The sequence below is a fragment of the Festucalex cinctus genome, chromosome 7 (genome assembly GCF_051991245.1).
Source record: "Festucalex cinctus isolate MCC-2025b chromosome 7, RoL_Fcin_1.0, whole genome shotgun sequence".
In the NCBI taxonomy this organism is placed as follows: domain Eukaryota; kingdom Metazoa; phylum Chordata; class Actinopteri; order Syngnathiformes; family Syngnathidae; genus Festucalex; species Festucalex cinctus.
In genome coordinates, this window is record NC_135417.1 from 19,634,768 (window position 1) to 19,654,673 (window position 19,906).

General features: G+C 40.5%; 1 protein-coding gene across 2 annotated transcripts; it reads left to right on the forward strand.

The window, feature by feature from the left end:
* The first annotated feature begins 1,886 nt into the window (after positions 1-1,886).
* On the forward strand, positions 1,887-19,593 carry nipal2 (NIPA like domain containing 2). 2 transcript variants are annotated; one of them, XR_013284290.1, is made up of 12 exons: positions 1,887-2,099; positions 5,421-5,489; positions 8,122-8,290; positions 13,643-13,702; positions 13,964-14,085; positions 16,600-16,696; positions 16,924-17,065; positions 17,191-17,279; positions 18,175-18,238; positions 18,327-18,424; positions 18,590-18,942; positions 19,510-19,593. XR_013284290.1 is itself a non-coding variant. In XM_077526906.1 (11 exons), the coding sequence occupies exons 1-11, from the start codon at positions 2,010-2,012 to the stop codon at positions 18,694-18,696; spliced, it is 1,107 nt and encodes a 368-aa protein (XP_077383032.1). In that variant the 5' UTR covers positions 1,887-2,009; the 3' UTR covers positions 18,697-18,975. The 2 variants fall into 2 exon arrangements, 1 of the variants encoding a protein (XP_077383032.1); XM_077526906.1 differs by lacking the exon at positions 19,510-19,593 and having other exon boundaries at positions 18,590-18,975.
* The last annotated feature ends 313 nt before the right edge of the window (positions 19,594-19,906 follow it).

The window sequence follows — 19,906 nt, forward strand, 5'->3', positions numbered from 1 at the left end:
CCATTCAAAGTTCACCTTCCGGTTTATAAACCTGCAGTGTCTTTAGAGATTATTAGAAACTAAAGCATAATCTGTTTAGTCATGTAAAGTTTCAATTCAATTCAAATGAAGTACGTTTTCCTTTATTGTCCCTCTTTCCTTTCACGTCACAGCAGTCCCATCAGATGGCTCTTGATTATTATAGCAAAGGCAGACTCCAATCAGAACAAACAATACAAAAAATATGAGATGCCGCGAATTCACATTGACTTCAAAAGGTAGCAAGAAAAATAAAGGGTTTAGGACTAGTTAAACCTGATGGGAGCAAAATGTGATTTACAACTATAGGCAGGCTGCGATTGGCTGGCAACCAGTCCAGGATGTCCCCTGCCTACTGCCCAAAGCCAGCTGAGATAGGCTCCAGCACCCCCCGCGACCTTTGTGACGAATAAGCGGTCAAGAAAAGACAGACAGACGATAGGTAGGCCTATGATCTGGCCATAGGGAGCTCATGTTGACATTAACGCATAAATCTGCCATAGGTGATGGCATAGCAAACACCACAAAACCCGTTCCTCATAAATAAAGCAGCAGCAGCATCACTCAGTGAGTTCATTTGAAAGGCTGCTCCGTATTTTCTCATTTTATCTCTTTGACCAGAGAGCAGACCTGCAGCTGGACCTATACAGAGGAGACACGTTTTGGCTTCTTGTGCGACAAGCCTTTCTATTTCCCCCTTTTCAGCTGCAGATGAGCTTTCCAAAAGGGATTCAGACACTGAAACACCTGTTGACTGTAGGTGAGCACATGAGAAGCCCATCTAAAGATACCAACTGGCTGTTTGTAGTATTGTTTGTAGTCTGATGTTTTTAGCATTCTCTCATTTACTTTACATATGAACATGTGATTTGTGTACAAATACAGGGGGTCTTTTTTGTGCTTATATTCTGTACATGTACAGAATGCTTTATATATTTTTCTTTTAATGTTTTCTCTACAGTAATGCATGGAAGTTACTTTAGTAATGTGAATAAAAGTAACAATTTTCACTGCAGTATGAGTGAGACGTCAAACTTTGGTGGCTGTTCTTACTGTTTTGTTTGTTTGTTTGTTTGTTTGTTTGTTTGTTTGTTTGTTTGTTTGTTTTGGCCCCATTGGGGAAATCAGTCTTGGGAGAGATTTGAACTTGCAGGTGTTTTTTTTTTTTTTTTTTTTTTTTTTTTTTTTTTTTTTTTTTTTTTTTTTAAAGCTGAGTAGCCTAAGTGAAACAACTATATTTGAATAAAGTTTACTTACTGTCTAATTTTTGCAAACATGACAAACGATCACTCACAATTTGCTATCCTGGACGTGCCCAGAAGGTGGCAACATATATAACTGCAACTATAATCATGAACTATGAACTTTAAATGCTAACAACCATTTTTATTTGACCTCCTCCTTGTTGTTGTTTTGCAAACTTTTGAACATTTCACTACGTACACATTCACAGAACACATTCACATGGCTAAACAGTTAAAGGTTATCTTGCAATCTACACACAATACACACAATAGTTAGTGTTTTGACCTTTAAAATAATTGACCTTGTTTTCCATATGTCAATAAAAAGAGAATTCACTAGTATTATTACCAGGATGAACCCAAATATATGCTTGATAAAGCATTTTTTTTGGTGCGTTCAATGACACTCGTATTTGATCCAAACAGAGTATAATGCTTTTCCCTAGAAACGTCGTACTTGTGACCAATGAAAGGAAGCTTACTCATTAGTTTTTATATTAGTTTTATTTTATTATCCGCCTAAAATATGCAGTAATCAGCACCGGTTAGTGTAGGCGTCCATATTTCCTACGACCGCAAAGCACTCAGACGTGTCATAGAAAAGTGAAGTTTGAAAAAGTTTCCCTTGAGAATGTCCTGCCACGAGGTACACGCGAGATGCACGGGATGCAAAGAGCTGACAAGCGGTCGCCAAAGATGTGAAGCGGAAAGCCGTGCAAGACAAAAATATCGACACTGTAGTGCAATATGATGGAGAATTTAAGTGTCCCTTGGGACGCTCTTAATGTGACTATCGCTCTGGCTCACCGGGCTAAAGTCATGGAAAATCCATTTCAGGTAAGCTGTACTTTATATTGTACATTAGCTATTGTTCAGATTAAGAGATCACAGTGTCTTGGGGGTTTTGTGACAAAATTGACTGGCATTTGAAGCTGTATGTATTTCCTCCAGTTCCAGATGGGGAAATAATACTGTAGACCAAAACACGATAGGCTACAACCAGGCTTCATATCAATATGATGCTGACTTGCACTGTTGATTTTACCCTAAATGTTTTTTTTTTTTTTTTTTTTTTTTTTAAATAATGGTCAATATGTTCAGCCATGGTTTCATCGGACAGCACAGCATTCTCCTTCATGCTTTTGGGAGACTTATGCTTGTTTTTGCTAAATTTAGTCAGGCTGGAATGTTTTTTCTTTGTGTTCTTGCTTTTATTCTCTCCTCCTAATGATGGAATGAAACAAGTTCTGGAATAATTCATCTTGATCTGAACATTTTTCAGCAAAAAATAAAAATACAATATTAAAAAGGCCTTTATTTGTATTCATTTATTTTTTTCTAAATAGCCACTGCCTATAATAGGTGTAAATTGGTGGTAGTTGTGAACTTGTGACACCAATCCAATGACCTCCCTTTCAAATTAGATTTTAGATAGAGGTGAAAATAAAGTTTGGTTGAACTATTTTTTTTTCCCCCAAGCCTCGCCGCAAGCCATATGGACCACTTATGCCCACAAAAGAAATTAGGCTCATCTCTCCAGAATGCACAGTGTTGTCTCTAAAGCTTTTTGTGTAATGAGTATTGGGAGCCAGCCAGTAGAGTGATATATTAATGCTGACCCCTGTCACTATTTTCTAAAGTGATCACGACTACACCATTGTGTAGAAAGTCCTGGACTCAGTGACTCACTGTCCTAATACAGAAAGTTTGTACATGATAATGCCTTTAACAGTTGGTGCATGTATGTCATTGTTTTGTCAGTCCTCTGTCCTCCCACTTTATGTTCACATTCTCCTCATGCTCGTCTTCTCCTCTAATTGTGTGCTCCTCTGTCTTGTCTTGTGTGTGACATTTTGGGGTGGCAGAGAGGAGAGAGTAACAGAGGAGGCAAGAGAGGCACAAATAGTGAGTAATGACTCACGGGTGGGCGCCAGAGAATGGATCCACTGTAAGAATCCTGAAGAGCTGGATAATGGTCCCAGCCTCCTTTGTCCCAAGCTACCCACAATGCCAGCGAACATCATAACAATATCATTCTGTCTCACACTTCAGCTGGCTTTTGCCGTTCTAATGCTTTGACAGTCGTGTGCGTGAAAATACAGCAAGTGCGGCACACCACAGCCAAGCGCTCATGCTCATGGTTTGATTAGTCAAGTCAGAAAATTAGGTTAATGGTGATTACTGTTTATTGCTGTTCAGTGCTTTATTGCTCAGCAGATGACATTCGTGCAGGGCTTCTACAAAAATATCCATCCATCCATTTTCGATACCACTTATCCTGTTCAGGGTGGCAGGAAGCTGGCGCTTATCCCAGCTGGCTTGGAGCAAACGGCTTGACTACACCCTGGATTGGTCGCCAGCCAATCACAGGCCACATGTTGAAACGGACAACCTTTCATACTCACAGTAACATTGCCACAGAGGAATTGAACCCATGTCTGCATGGAAGTCATGGCAGTGAATTTTAAATCAACAGTGACTAACCCGAAAAAATTGAAATAACAACATGATTTATGAAAAAAAAAGAAAAACCTTGGTGGAACTTAATTGTGAGGTTGGCTTGACAAGAGGAGGAGCACACACTGAGTTCTGAAGAAAATTCATTTAAAGGCAAAATACACACAAACACTTTTAAAAGGACAGCAACATGAAAAATCTACTTTTTGGAGCTTTTATTTCCGTGACCCCAGCTAGCTTGCTGGACTATTTTCCTCTCGTCCAACACCGGACCAGAACTCGTGTCACAGAACGCTGTCAGGGGTAAGTCAGTGATGATCGCACACGCTGGAGGTGAGGATGAAATAGAGATTCATGTCAAAAAATCCGAACTAACCCTTTAAGACTAAAAATAAAAATAAAACAAAACCTAAATAGAAGCATCAAAACAATAAATGATATAAGAAAAACAGACAAAGCAAGGCACAGGACAATAATCACAAATTAAAAGCAGTTCTAAAAAGGTGTGTGTTTTTTTTTAATAGAATCTCAAGAAATGCTTAATAAAGCAGTGCTAAATGCATATAGGTTATCAGCATTTGTTAATGAACAACATGGCCATGTGCACCCTATTAGCACTACTCAAACCTGTTTTTGTTTAAACATGTCACGGCCATTTTACACAAAGTTTTGTACACGCATTAAACAGCAACATGGACATGACACTGGTGTCCAGTCTGGTACACCAATTGCAGACCACTGAAGTAGGTGCTACAGTGTTGCCATAGCAATAAGCGACGCTATTCTCCTCATTACAAACCCGTCTGTCGTCATCAAAGGTGTCAAAGTAAAAAAGTACAAATACTTTGTTACTTTCAATGGAAATTTTGCCCATCTATATATCTGTACTCTCTACTCCTTAAAAAGCGTTCTATCATTTAGGATTGCGTTAAAGTAAAATGTACACGCATGTTCTCCGTTACATTTAATCAGCGCTAAACATTCTGTCCTTTGCATCATATTGTACTCCATAGATGCACACCGTTTAGTAGATAGAAATCAGCTCTACAATCATTATCCATCCGCCCATCTGCTTTCCACCTCCTTCTCCCAAATCCTGTTATACCACTGATACACTGTGATCATCAAACATATTCCCACTTTCAGACAAAGCCATTCACACACTAAAGTGGTAATCCTGTTTACTTGTGGCGTGGTCTCAGTCTTTCATAAGTCAACAAACGCATGGTTCTGAGTGGAGGTGAATCCGAAGCAGAAGGTGAAGAGGAAATAGAAAAGAGAGAATCTAGTATTGAAACAGTTAATTTGGAATTAACTAATTAGCCCCTAAGGTACATTAGAGAAGATTGTAACTTGAGGGGCAGAAATAGACTTTGACTTGTACCATTTATTTATTTATTTATTTATTTTTCATGATACTACGTCGTTTGTTTCTAAGAAACAGAGAGAGGTACAGAATTTATGCCGCTGTTCCATGTCCATGCTTCCTATCTGTTTATTCCATATGGGAACAGACATTTTGATATTCCCAAGTCTCAACTATCAAGTGAGGCACAATGCAAACACTCGCGCTTTAGAACGGCTGTGTGCAACTTTGGTAAAATTGACAGCTGGAGGGAAGACTTGCAGTTTTGTGGGAGTTGCTGTGTGAGTAGTGGAGCGTCACCTAATCTCCTGGCTGTTTACTCTTTGCCTCCACAGGCATATCTCCTAGGAATCATCATCTCCATATGTGGGAACGTCCTCATCAGCATTTCCCTCAACATACAGGTAGGATGCGCTGCAATTCTGCATGAAATGACTCAAATCCAATTTATTTTCACACTTTGGTGCAAATCTCCTACAGCGTATCTTGAGTTCCGCAAATTTATGGAGCAAATGTGTGACCCACTGATATGTTTAGAAGTGCTAGCGAAGGTGCTAAAGGGACAGTGTGTCGGATTTTGTGCCATCTCGTTAACTAATAGTTAATTCATTTTAAAATCCAACTAATATTTTCAATAATATGTGAGCAAAAAAAAAATTCTTTCACATCAGCGTAATTTTTTTTAGATAAAAAAATTGGTCTGTTAATCGCTAATTTTATTACATGGGTTACGCCTCACCTCACAGGAGGCTGACATGTTTCTGTTATGGCTATTCACAAAGGAGAACTTCACAAACGTAGTTAGCATGTGGTGGTGCTTACAGCTAGTGTCGGAACCAATGAGTCGACTTCCACAGATGGGGCTTGTAGGTGGTCATCGCTGAGTCCCGGTATTTGGGCTCCCGACACTTGTCTCCCTCTGTTTTGCTCTTGCTAGCTGCTCTTGTTAGCCGCTCCAGCTAGTTCTTGCTAGCAACTCTTGTTAGCCGCTCTAGCTAGTTCTTGCTCGCCACTCCCGCTGCTCCTGGTTACTTGCGCACTCCAAATAATTTTAGTTTAACACTGTCATAGGTAGACATAGTAATCTTTTGTTTGTGTTTTCAATTTACTATAAAAAGTATTTTAGTTATTGTCTGTTGGGGAAATTAATTCAATTAGAATTTAACTGGCCAAAAAATATGTTCTGAAAGTTGGCCTACGGCAAAGTGTGGCTGTAAAAACTTAAAGTAACTGTATTTTTGTTTGTTTGTTTGTTTGTTTGTTTGTCTTTTATTAGATAAACAAACAAAAAGGTACTGTGAAACCATTTATGTTCAAATATTACAATCTAATTTGAAATCTATAGACCCTTCCAGTGTTACGTCACATTGAAGTGCGTCCCTAGCGGTGGAGGGCAGGGTGTCAATGCAAGTGAATTAGAAAGCAATCAGTGTGAGCTAGAAAATAGGTCAAACAGTTGATAAATCAGCTACCAATGCTATGGTGAACTTGTGCATGGCCGACGGATGCGCTAATGGTTCAAAGAAAGATGAGATCATTCTTTCACCTGCCGGCAGCGATTCTAAATCAGACGGAAGACAGTGAGGAGTGAAAAACGAGCACAATGGCTTGCGCGACTGTGAGCAAAACTAGGACGTAATTGCACCCACAAAAAGTACGAGGATATGCTCAGATCATTTTATATCAGGTAGTTTTTCAATTTTTTTCCCTCTCTTTTTCATATGCAGCGGACCATAACATAATGCTTAATTAATGACAATTTACACCATGAAAGTAGTGATCGACATACTGTTTCAACCAAAAACAACATACGTTAGGTTTCCACTTCCACTTTGCCCCCCAACAAACTCAATTTTTTTTAGCTAGCGGATCCAAACGACTGGTTTCAATGATTCGTAGTAATGTAGTGTCCTACTCGGGAAGTTTTTTTTGTGACACTTGACATATTTCCCACCTTTTAACAAAAACGCTCGCCGAAAATCAAGCTCTCTACATTCATTTGTTATGGGATGTTTGCCCGCCGTGAGGCGCAGTGGGAGCTAAGCGCTGACGTCAGCTGCAAGGGTCTATATAGTCTTTTGGCATTGTCTCACTGCTATTGTTTACCCAAGTCTGCTTAAATGGATAAAATTAGGGGTGTGAATTGCCCAGTACTTGACGATTCGATCCGTATCACGATTCATAGGTCACGATTCGATTCGATACCTATTAATCCCGATATGAATTTATAAGTCGATTGTTGCAATTTTTTTTTACTCAAATTTAGAAAATACAATTAAGTAAACTTGTAAATGTACACTGTAAGATTTGTATTAAAATGTATCATTTATTGATGTGAAACTTCAGTCTTATAATTGTGAGCCACTCTATTTAACAAACAGGTTGTAATCTGTTTCCTGTTTGAACAACATTGAAATAAAATATTAAGGCTTAATGTTCCATTAATATAACATTCTTCCATGCTTAAGGTGTGAAAGTTAGAGGTTTTGCTGAATATTTTTCCATGAAAAAAGGATGTTAAAAAATCGATTTGGCTGCCTATTGCGTGCTGTAGTATCGCGATATATTGCCGAATCGATTTTTTTAACACCCCTAGATAAAATGCATGCCTTATCAGTTATCACTTGACAAAATGAAGTTAAAATAGATGAAAGTGACTTGGAAATAACCGTTTTCAACAGTTGCGTCTGACTGAGGTTGAAACATATTATAGCCTTGATTAAATGTGCAAATGCAGTCAAGCATTGTTTCAGTACTGTGACGCTTGTTTGTGGAGGTGTGTGTCCTTAATCGACTTGAAGAGCTCTCAGCTCATTGATTTGCTTAATTGGTGTCATGCCACCTCTCTGATTAAACGCTATCACCTGAAAGTTTTATGTTTATATTAAGACGTGTGCAACAACCCTTATTATGACATATTACTGAAAATGTACGGTATGATTTATTGCCAACAGGGCAATGCGCATGTGTTATATATGCATTTACTGTGTGGATCTTAAGCTGCCACAAACTCCTCTTCACTCTCTCTGCTAACAGAAATATGCCCACGTCCGTCTGGCCCAGCGAGGCTCCAAGCCTTACTACACCTCTGTGCTGTGGTGGTGCGGTCTGCTTCTCATGGGGGTTGGTGAACTGGGGAATTTTGCTGCCTACGGCTTTGCCCCGGCATCCCTCATAGCACCACTGGGCTGTGTGTCTGTCATAGGTAAATTATGACCTTCTTACCCACATATTTTCCAAGAGGTAGTTTTTTGACAGGCCACCATTGACATTCATCAGATTACAGATCAGTTTTGATGATAGGAGTATTTTGATTTGGTTACGCCACATCCGTCTTTGTGTGAGGTCCACACCTTCATCTGCACTGATAATGCGGTTTGATTGTCATCTAGTTCACGTTATTCTCTATTAGAGAAATGGGAAGAAACATGTGAAATATGTAAATTTGTGCCACAACTTTGATAACAAGTGACAATGGACGCATATGATAAGTTACCTTGGGCCTCACATGTCTGCTTTGAAATGTGAGCCGTCTTATTTCACAGTGCTCGCAGGGATTTTCTTCTCCAGTTGTTGACGCTTGCGCTTCTATTAGGATAAATGTCACAAGAAAGACACCCAAACAAATTAAAACAAGGATGGTTGCTCAACCTGTCCACATGTGTTTTGTGGATTTGGAGAAGGCGTTCGACCGTGTCCCTCGGGGAGTCCTGTGGGGGGTGCTTTGGGAGTACGGGGTTTATCCATCAAAAGTACTAGTGGAATCGTTTCTACTCAGGATTTGACTCCTCGTACTGGTATCTGTCTGGAAAAAAGTGGTATCTAACATCCCTAATTCAAATACTTTCTTAATCCTGTGAGCATTTTCCAAGCTTCCTTGCCTGATACCGGACATCCATCATAAATCACTCACATTACAAAACCGTGTGATTGCAACAAAATTGTAGTTGCAGGTGATGTTCTGGACTGATTTCCATTTCTACAATATTCTTTCCATCCTACATTCTTCTCCGCTTCCACACTTGCTCATTTGACAGCGTCTGCAGTGTGAACTAAGCTGTTATGAACTAAGCCTGACTCACAATCCAATCAAAACAAAGCCTGTCTGCCGTTGCAGCTGACAGCTGCTCTGTGCACACATTCCAAACACAGGTTAAACATTAAACAGTTTCTTTCTGTTTTGTTATTTCACCCCGCACAACTCATCATTCACCACAACGGAGGTGACGGGTGCTCATGATTATTAATGATATCAATTACCCAAATGCTTCAAACAGTTTTTCTGTAGCAATGTGTTGCATTGCTGCAAATGGCTAAGTGCTTTGAATAATGCATTGAATTAAACCACTATCTTGTTGAGGGCTGAATACAGTACTGTACTCAATTTAGCTTTATGTAATGCTTTGCACACATTTTGATTATTATTACTGTAAGTAAAAATGATATGGGTGTCAACGATTGCTGTGCCCATTTCCGTTTTAGTGGCATTTTTCTTGGAAGGCCCATTGATAGTCTGGTACTCCAGCTCAAATATAATATGCAGGTTAATTGAGTCTTGAAAGAGCAGCTCAGCACTTTGATTCTGCCAAAGGACCACCAGGTCGTGTGGAGGTTTATACTTGGCTAGCTAACACACACCTACCCTATAGTGTTGGATGTAATTGAAGGATTGGCTTGGGAGGGGGGCACTGATAGCAGGAGTCCTTGGCTGAGTAAACAAGAGGAAGCAGAGTACTTGGATGGGTGATATAGATAAAAGACTTGAGAGGAGACTAAGAAAAAGAGTTCTGAAAAATGTTCCAAACAGGGAGGGGAAAAAACCAGAAGAGGCAAGAGTGACAGCATTGATGAGTCTGTTATAAACTGACACCCGAATATCCCAGTTACTGCTGTCCTTTTCCTCTGAGACTCCTTGTCACAATTAAGTATGACAGCATCCTTCCAAACGTTGTTGCGCGGAGCCACATTTCACCTTGACATAGATGTCAATGCATCACTTGGAGGAATGAGGTTGGCATGCTCTCCTGAAGGTCACTTTACACGGCAGTGACTTATAATATCGCAATAGCACAAATCGAATTATAGTTAACCCAATTTGGAATAAAATAATAAAGATGTGATTCAATTGTAGACTTTAAGCTAATTAAGATAGGGTTAGTCAGTGTTAGCTCGCTAAGGTATTTAAGCTATTTCGCAAAAAGATGGTATTCATTTACCTCTGAGCACCTGCATTTCTGGGTGACTCAGAAGTAGGCTATTTGGACACTACACAGTCCTTGTAGGTGACAAATGTTAATTATGTCCCTTTGGTTGTGTGAATGCTGTCATTGTGTTTTACCACCCGCATGTCACTGGGAGCTAGCTGACTAGTCATAAGCTGAGCAAGGCATGTTCTTGGATTCAGAGCCAAGTACCATAAACAGCTGCATGAATGCTTGGAGGTTTGTCAGACAACTACCAGTTTGAGGTCTTTTAGATATTACACAAAATTATATAAAATTACAAAAATCCTACTAAATGTAATACCTGCGTGTCACTGGGTAGAACACACAAAACCCGCCTTTCTTTCCCCCCACGCCTCTTGCGATCGACTTGGGAGCAGTCTGCAGTCTAACAGTAGCGGTAAAAACTCAGTGCACTCTGCCTCGGATATTTTCATGAATTTATAAAATCCCCCAAATGCCCAGACAGGATGTAAAAAAGTGGACATGTCCGGGCAATTAAGGATGTTTGGTCACCCTATACATGGCCAACAATTGACTGGCTGGCAGTCCTAAATGTCAGAAATGTCCAAGTACTTCTGGACCTAACTTTAGCATTTAGTTGCTAGCAGCATTGTTTACTTAGGATAAGCAATATGGTAGCATACAGCGGCGTATTTAGCCCATTTTGTGGGGGTGCTTAAGCACCTTCAAAGGGAACAATAGCACCCCTAAAATGTTCTAGAGTTTAAATATATACCGTATCTTCACGACTATAAGGCACACTGCATTATATGGCGCACTTTTAATGAATGACATATTTTAAAACTTTTTCCATATATAAGGTGTTACAGTAGAGGCTGGAGTTACGTTATGCATCCATTAGATGGTGCTGTGCTAAAGGGAATGTCAACAAAACAGTCAGATAGGTCAGTCAAACTTTATTATTAGATTACAAACCAGCTTTCTGACAACTCCATTCACTGCCAAAATGAATTAACAGCTGTTTTATTATTTTCTCTGAGGTAAAGTATTAGTATTAGCTAGCGATCCAAGATGGCGGGATCTTCTGCGCATGCTTGTCACCGATCGTGCAGGGTCACCGATAGCATCTTGACAGCGAGACCTGTTGCGGCTCAATATTGATCCATATATAAGGCGCACTGGATTATAAGGCGCATGGTCAGCTTTTGAAAAAATTGAAGTCTCTTACCCCGGGTTTACACCGGTTGCGTGTGCGGTGCGGCTGCGTCTTGACTGCGTGCTCCGGACGCGTCAATTTTTTGGCCAATCCACACCGGCTCTGCACAGCTGCGGTCCGGCAGCTCTGTCGCCGACCACTTCCCGCCGTGTCTCGCGTGACCGCGCGCGATCATGTGGCATTAAAAACAACGACAAACACACAGAAAGCCTGTGCTCAACAGAGAAGCAGAAAGAGAGGTGGACTTTTATTATTTTGTGGCTTTCTACCTCCAATATGAACCTCTCCTCGTCCATGTTCGCTGGTGTCTAAACCGTGAATGAGCACCTCGCACGTTAACTCCAGGTCCGTCTACGCCCACATCACGTTTTGCTAGCATGCTTGCGAAATAGGAGCTGGTGAGTGTTTTATCTTGAAAGGTAACCGGAAATCTATTTTGAAACTGCGTCGGTCTTCCTGTCCCGCTCGATGTGTTTTGTGCTAGCTTGCCATTTGCAGCCTACCGCTGCGGCGTCCGGCAAAAATATAATATATATATATAAATATATGCAAAAATAGAAAATAGGTTATCCTTGCGGAAGGGCTGCGGCACGCCGCAGCTGAGACGCAGTCGACACGCAACGCACCCGCAAGCGGTGTAAACTGCACCATTCGAATGAATGGAATCTAATTGCTTGCGTCGCCGAAACGCACCGCAACCGCACCGCAACCGCAACCGGTGTAAACCCGGGGTTAGGTGCGCCTTATAGTCGTGAAAATACGGTACTTTTTTTTTTTTTGACTGTGTGGCACCTTGATTGACTACACAAATGTGTGATGTGGCTTCCCCTTCAGGGGATGCACTAATCTGATGCGTGCTCAGTGTACACACGCACACACACACAAATCTCCCACCACAGGACTGTTGACCTCTGAGGTTCCTGTTGTCACATTTCGCTTTTTATCGAGCTGTGTGAATCTCAATTTATATGGTGTTGCTATGGTGACTTGGCAAAAGCCAGCTGCTCCCAGAGGCATAGACATCTTCCTTAATGTGTGTGTAATGTTTGCCCTGAATGCTCACCGTATGAAATATTTAACCACGGACTGTTTAAGAGAGTGTTTTGTATCCTCCAATTAGTCGCTAATGTCCTTTTACAGGATTGTGCATATGCAAGCCTTATTTCACACTGCAGACAGTTCCAACATTTCAGTAGCTGAGACATTACTGCTTTAACTCGTATTTTGTGTGTTAAAAGTAGTTTGGTTTCATTTGCAGTGCCAAACAAATCACCTCTAGTGGTGACATTTAAGATAAACTGCTATTGCTTGGCAATCAATGTGTGAAGAAATTGTGTCATATTTATCACCACATTGATCTGTTTATCTACTGTCATTGATTCAACTTAAAGGTGAAAGTCTGCCTGTCTATCTTTTTTTTTGTTTCTCATTATTTTCAATTACAATACATCATACCACCAAAGTTAAAAGTGATTCACTCACTAGGGTGATGACATTTAGAAAAAAACCCAAATGACACTTTTTTTTTTTTTTAAAGCTATCGGATTAATGTTTCTGTGTTTGCCTCTTTCTTATTTTTGTTTTGACTGCCCCATGCAGTTTGTGTGTCCATCCATCTGTGTGCGTCCTTATTGACGCATGTCAGTGGTCCTGCATCACAATCCATCTCTGTCATACGGCAACATCGTAATGGGTACTCGTCAGAGCCGGTTCGCTGAATATGCCGGGGTAACATGAAGACGATTTGCGAGGCTTGCCATGAAAAAAAATATTGTTTTTCAATATCGCATCTCTCTTGACACTGATATTGATGAATGAGTTCATTAAACATGCTGCATGCAATATCATGTTGGTGTTCTTATCAAGTCTTAATGAGCTTCATCCATCTCGGCATTCTGACAGAATTCACAGGCAGCTCGAACTATCAGCTTACCATCTACAATTTTCGCCCTTTGCCATTACCTGGATATCTGTTGTAATTGGTCATAAAAACTATATATAATAGAGGAAAAAAACAGAACAAACAGACAAGAAATCAAGTCGGATGTGTTCATACCCACAACGGCCCAAATCACCATTTTCAAATGCTAACAATGAATCAGATGCTTCAATGACTGTTAAACTAATGGGAACATATTTTTATTTGTCTTTCTAGCAAGCGCTATCATCTCCGTGATTTTCCTCAAGGAGACCCTGTGTGTCTCTGACGTTGTCGGTAAGAAGTCACTCAAGGAACAACAGAACATGAATCTGCTGGCAGATTGTTAGATGAGTGAAGAAATCACTCCCGAAAGTTAAATTTGATCAAATTTGCTTTTAAGATGATTGTCAGAATGAAGAAACTTGAAGTGCTTTTGTATCTGGGTGTTTTTTGTTATTTTATTTTGATGCAATCAGTGCATATTCCTTATTTCGTAGGGGGTGGGGTTCTAGCCAATGAATAAGTTGTCAGATTGCCTCTTGTCTCTGTCTTTAGGTGGCACCCTGGCAATAACAGGAACCTACGTCTTGGTGACCTTTGCCCCCCACACGTCAACTTACATTACAGCCCATCTGCTCCAGTTCTATATCATGAGCTGGCACTTCCTGCTATACCTTGTATGTAACCTTTTCCAAACATGCAGTTTTATACAAATTACAATTATGTAAGAATATGTATGAGGAGTTCTAGTTCTTTTTAAGACGAACCACCCATTGGGGAATATGTCATTTGTAGCGTACAGACTACAGTACAGCGTATGAACCATTACTGTGTTTTGAAGGGAAAGTCACCCCCCCCCCCGCCCAAAATTCTTGACTATATGTTCTATGCAGCCCCACTTGTCTTAATACGGTATTCAGGTTAATATTGTGTTAGGAATATGAGTTAAAGGGATTACACCACGGTATTTTAAGCCCTTCTAAAAGTTAACAGACATATAATGATTAAATCTTACCTTTGACACCATAGCGATGTAATTTTTTATGAAATATTAGGTGTTTTGCTGGTTATTTTTTCTAAAACGCCCGGTTCAGTAAAACCCCGCCTCTCCCCGTGCGGTTGCCGCGCCCCCGGCGAGCTCTGCGTTTGAGCACTCTTCTGAATGGCCACGCAAGTCATCAATTATTCAATAAACATTTGAACCAAAACGGCTCCTTGCCGCAGGAAATTGTGGAGGAGGAGGGGAGGAGAGGGAAGAAGAGAGAGAGAAAGGAGGAGGAAAAGAAAAAACCTGAGCCGGTCACAACCGGGGGCTTGCTGCTTACAGGCCAAGCATGTTAACCACTACACCATTCATTCAGTTAGGTTCAACAGTGCAAAAGTTTCAATGTAGTTTACACAAGTGTCAACCAGAACCTTTTCTGGGATTTTCATTGCACTTTGGCATTGCAAATGTGAAGGGAGGTCTCAGAGAAGTGCGGGGGCGGGTCCGCACTTAATGATGTCACAAAGTGAGCACCTGCTCGTTTTGTCAGGTTGGGAGGGGCTGGTGCTTGGAGAGCAGAATGACCTAGAATTTGAGGGGCGAATGGAGAAAAACACCACTTCAGTGATGTTCTTGGTGAGGAATTACCATTTTAACATGGCTAAAAGCTCCAAAAAGTTGATTTTCACGTTGCTGTCCCTTTAATTAAGCAGAAAAATCCAGCAGTTTTTATCAATATCAGAAGGCGGACATTTTGCCACTTGCTTGTCGAGTGAAAGTTAGATCACAGTCGCTCAGGTCACATGTAGCAACCAATCAATCACAGCTCAGCTTCAGTATACAGATGAGCTGTGATTGGTCGTTGCCTGAGCCCTGAGCAATTGTGATGTCATTTTCAGTCGACAGCACGTGGCAAAATGGCCGCCCCGTGAGATGGATAAAAACGGCTGGATTTTGCTTCATAATGCATATTCCACTAAACTATTATTAATCAGAACGTCATTTTTAGACTAGTGGGTTTTAGACTAGTGAGGTCACACAACATATTATTGTCAAGAAATGTTTAAGATTGACGTCCACTTTAAATTGAACATGCTACATAAGAGAAAAACAAGCTTGAGATTCTAACCTGCTATTACTGACATATGTATACAGTTTTTCCTTCATTTCTCTCTGCCTCACTAAAAAGTACAATAAAGGATAAAAACACTAGTCTGATATGTGGTGATCAATACGTCCATTACCTGCGACCCTATAAAGACAAGGACAAGCGGTAGAAAATGGATGGATGCAAGGCCATTCAATTTCACACACAGCGATCTTCCTAGTTTAACCTTAAGCGTGAATGTTGTAAACATACTGTTAGCTGTTACCATAGGGATGAATGTGCTTCTGACTAACGCTACTATCTATCTAATGCTGGAACATCACCAATCAATTCAACCCTGCCAAAATCTCCATTTATATTCCAAATTCTTCTTTTATGCCTGCAGGACAATCTATTACATGCACATATAGTTCTTCAAGCCGGGCTAAGAATAAGTCTTAAAAGATCAGAACAGCTAGCAGCTCTCCAAGTAATTCAGTCAGTGCTGAGCGTGTGTGCCCTGAGTAGCAATAGCAGCATTATTCAACCAGCACCATGTTATTCGAATTCACATCCTTCACTTGAATCTGGTTAACTGATGCAAGAAATGTGCAAGAGAAATGCTTCAGAAATTAGATTAATAATAATCAGAATGGAAGAGTAGAACTGCATTGATCAAATCCTGAAATGAATACAGACGCACACATATTACCCAAAGGCAAAGTGGTGGTTTGGATTGATTTAAAGGTCAGGCTGCCCTTTTTACACACCCTACTTTTGTATTCCCCTCTTATTCTTCATTTTTCACCACCTCGCGGTGTTTGCTGGAGGTCCTTGAACAGCTGAAAGCTATTGGCCTCACAAGGACACAGCTCTTCTCATTTAAAAAAAAAAAAACAGCAATTTCTTTCCCCCCCCCCCCCCCCCCCCCCCCCACCACCACCACGGTGATTTGTTTCAATTAAAGAGTGCCGCTCTTTGTCTGCGAAGAGCACTTTGTCATAGAGATAAGGGGGTCAGGGAAAGATGGAGAGCAAATGGAACTTTCATTTTCTGTGTGAAGTTTGAGAAAATGGGCTCTGCATAAATTTATCCCCTCCAACTCTCCTTTCCGAATAGATGATAGAGGTCGTCGCCTTTTGCGTCCTGCTCTTTCTGTACAAGAAGAAGAATATGAAGCACATCGTGGTCGTGATGCTGCTGGTGGCACTGCTTGGTATGGACAAGTGCACGCTGCTTGATTGAGGGCGTATGGGTCATGAATTTAACCAAATTGGGTCATGCGTTGCTTTGTTGCCTGGTTACCACAATGGATCTGCTCTCACTCATCATTTATGAAACGAGAATGGCAATTAGTTAATTGACACTGGACAGATAATTTATTTTTAATAGTTCATATTATAGTACTCCGTATTAGTAACGTCTTCCATGTTATTTCTGCAGCCTCTCTTACAGTCATCTCAGTGAAGGCTGTGTCAGGAATGATCGCAGAGTCGATAAAAGGTGAAGGTCATCTGCAGCTCATCTATCCCATCTTCTACGTTATGCTCGTCATCATGGTCGTCTCATGTGCCTTCCAGATCAAGTCAGTTCTACTTTTATTTTTAAGTGTAGACTTAACTATTCCCATTAACTTTGATAAGTCCTACATAACAATTGTGTCAGTCCACCTTTACTTCTATCCAGTATGATTGTTGGGCTCATCCACAGGTTTCTCAACCAGGCAATGAAAATGTTTGATGCCACAGAGGTGGTTCCAATCAACTTTGTGTTTTTCACTGCAAGCGCCATTGTTGCAGGTATGTTCGTCATGAGAGAATCACTCTGCAGCTCATTGTTTACATACCACACCTGGGGCTGTTCAAGGGTCACTTTTGTACATTTTAACACAATTTCATTCTCACGTATGTGAAAGAGAAGCACAACACTTTTTGGTCGTGGGCATCCAATCAGTTAGCTTGTCAATAACACCTTGGCTTTAATATTTACATACGCACATACAGCTAGCTAGATCGATAGCTAGCTTCTCAATGTACAGCTAACTAGACTAGCTAGCTTCTCAGTGGCGCTGTCTCTGATCACCTGCTTAAACATTTCCTAGCTAGAAAAAAACATCAGCCAACCTAATAGCATAAAGAGTGAGCAACATTGATGATTGGTAATGAAGAATGCGGGGGTTTGGGGTTTATTGGGGGATGGGATGAAAACTATTTGACAGGGATACATCACTGACTGAAAAAGGTTGAGAAGATGAATGGATAGATAAATTATCAACATATTTTATGAGGAATGCACCAAATTAATAATTAGATGTTGGAGAAAAGTCATTCCAGTTTATGCACTAACACTATTAAGTACTAACTGGAGGCTTAGTTGTGTACCAATAAGAGCAGTAGTAAAAATATTTTAAGGATGAATATTCCTACTCAGCAAATTATTAGTGATGACAATGAAATTCATTTTTATTAGAATAGGGCATAGTGGTAGAATTTGTATTATTTTTCATTGTTGAGCATTACACAAACTAGGTGCAAAATAGAAAAAGGAAAAATACTACAATCAAGTGAGGTGCCATAACATTCAGGAAATAACCTTCATCTTATGATAAATATGTACTATCATAGGATTTTTTCCCAAGTACTCTTTGGCCCATTTTTCCCCCTTGGAGTTGATATGGAATATTTTGTCTTACAGGGATAATCTTTTACCAGGAATTTGAAGGATTGGCGTTACTGAATATTTTCATGTTCCTTTTTGGGTGAGTATTCAAAAATTTGACTTGTGATTTCAACTATTGCGCAGAGTAACCGTTTCTACTTTTTTTTTTTTTTTTTTTTTTTTTGTAGATGTCTGCTATCGTTCCTCGGAGTTTTCCTGATAGCCAGAAACAGACCAAAAGCAAAGAAACAAGATGGCAACTTTATACCAATGGATATGGTTCCTGGTAAGCTATCTAGCATTTAAGAAAGCAGATGATATAGCTTGACTTGTATTAGACAACATAACACAATCACTCGTAGAAAGCGACCCACCATTTCAATGATGGCTGAGTGCAGCAGACCTGGCATGTACAAGTACATGGAAAGAGCTCTGCTGTTTGTGTTCACAGGAAAGAGGCGCACAGACAGAGTGCAGCCTGAGGCCAAAACGCAAGCATATGGATCGCTGGCAGCCAAGTTCATGTGTAACAGAGGTGACCAAATAGAAGAGTCTTAAGACCCGAACCCATCTGTTCAGACTGAGGACATGTGTTTGAAGTTGTGAAGTCATGCCTCCTGCTGGGCCAAACGAGAACAGGCAGCACATTTGAAGACGTTTCTGGACTACGTTGATCTGCAGACAAGAAAAATCGTCCACTGCTCCCAAGTGATGTGGAGCTATTAACTCCCAAAAGTGGAACTTCTTGTGACCTGATATCAACTTGTCCAGATCTGAAACAAAAGGGTTCACCAATGTGTGATGGTTTGTAAATTAAAGCAACTATGGTGTGTTTGATGCATGTGTCATGGTTACCGCCCGTGGTTTGGGTTGACTAACCACTCCAGTGAAACCTTGTGCCATATGTAAAACATACCATGCACTTCACCTCAAATAAACCTCAAACCACATGAAGACCTGAATCTAAAGTTAAGGGTTGCTAAGCAACCAAACCCTTACTTCCCTCTTAACACCCACACATTATGGGATGTGTATACAAGATTTGATGTTTAAGTAGGAGTCTGCCTTCTCTCACATTGCCTGTGTTGTGTCAAATAGTTTGTAAGTTTTTGTTCCCACTGGTGAATGCCAACAACGTAGGCTAACGTGCCAAAAGACTAATGGGGTGGTTTATTAATTTGATATTACCAAAAATTGATTACTCTGGCACTGGTTTATGGTCCAACAGAAAAGTATTTTTAGAAAAAATTGACCTGGATGAAGTGATGGTACCCTTTTTGTACAACGTTGTGACTAATTCACCTGTTGACACGTAATTGAGGCATGAACTGGGACCAAACTTACAGCACATCTCCATTGTATTCTGCACAGATTCAAGACATCCTGTGCCCGTGCAACTGGAGATCATGACCAAGCTTCCTCCATGTTTCACAGTACTGTTTTTCCTTGACCTTTTGGTAAAATAATGGAAAGCACCACAATACTCAGAATTTGCAAAAATGCACACTGACAAACCACGAAGCTGAATAACTGGACATTTCTGGCAAGTCACATCAGCTTTATGTTTACAGATGCAAAAAGCAGCATACAAAGGAAAAGATCATTGCGTGCCCTGTGAAACATTATGGCAGCACGGTTTCGTTGTTCAAGGTAAAACAAATCTCAACATTAAGGTATTCTAACCAGTGTCAAAAAGGTTCTGACGACCACAAATCATGGTCCTCCATGGGTTTTTCCATACATGGGGCACAAACAACTACATATGTAC

Bases quoted from the DNA above. Each gene is read 5' to 3' on its own strand.
- nipal2 (XM_077526906.1), top strand. From the start codon at position 2,010: ATGATGGAGAATTTAAGTGTCCCTTGGGACGCTCTTAATGTGACTATC. The intron at 17,066-17,190 runs GTCAGTTCTACT...GCTCATCCACAG, and splicing joins TCATGTGCCTTCCAGATCAA to GTTTCTCAACCAGGCAATGA. The intron at 17,280-18,174 runs GTATGTTCGTCA...TTTGTCTTACAG, and splicing joins TGCAAGCGCCATTGTTGCAG to GGATAATCTTTTACCAGGAA.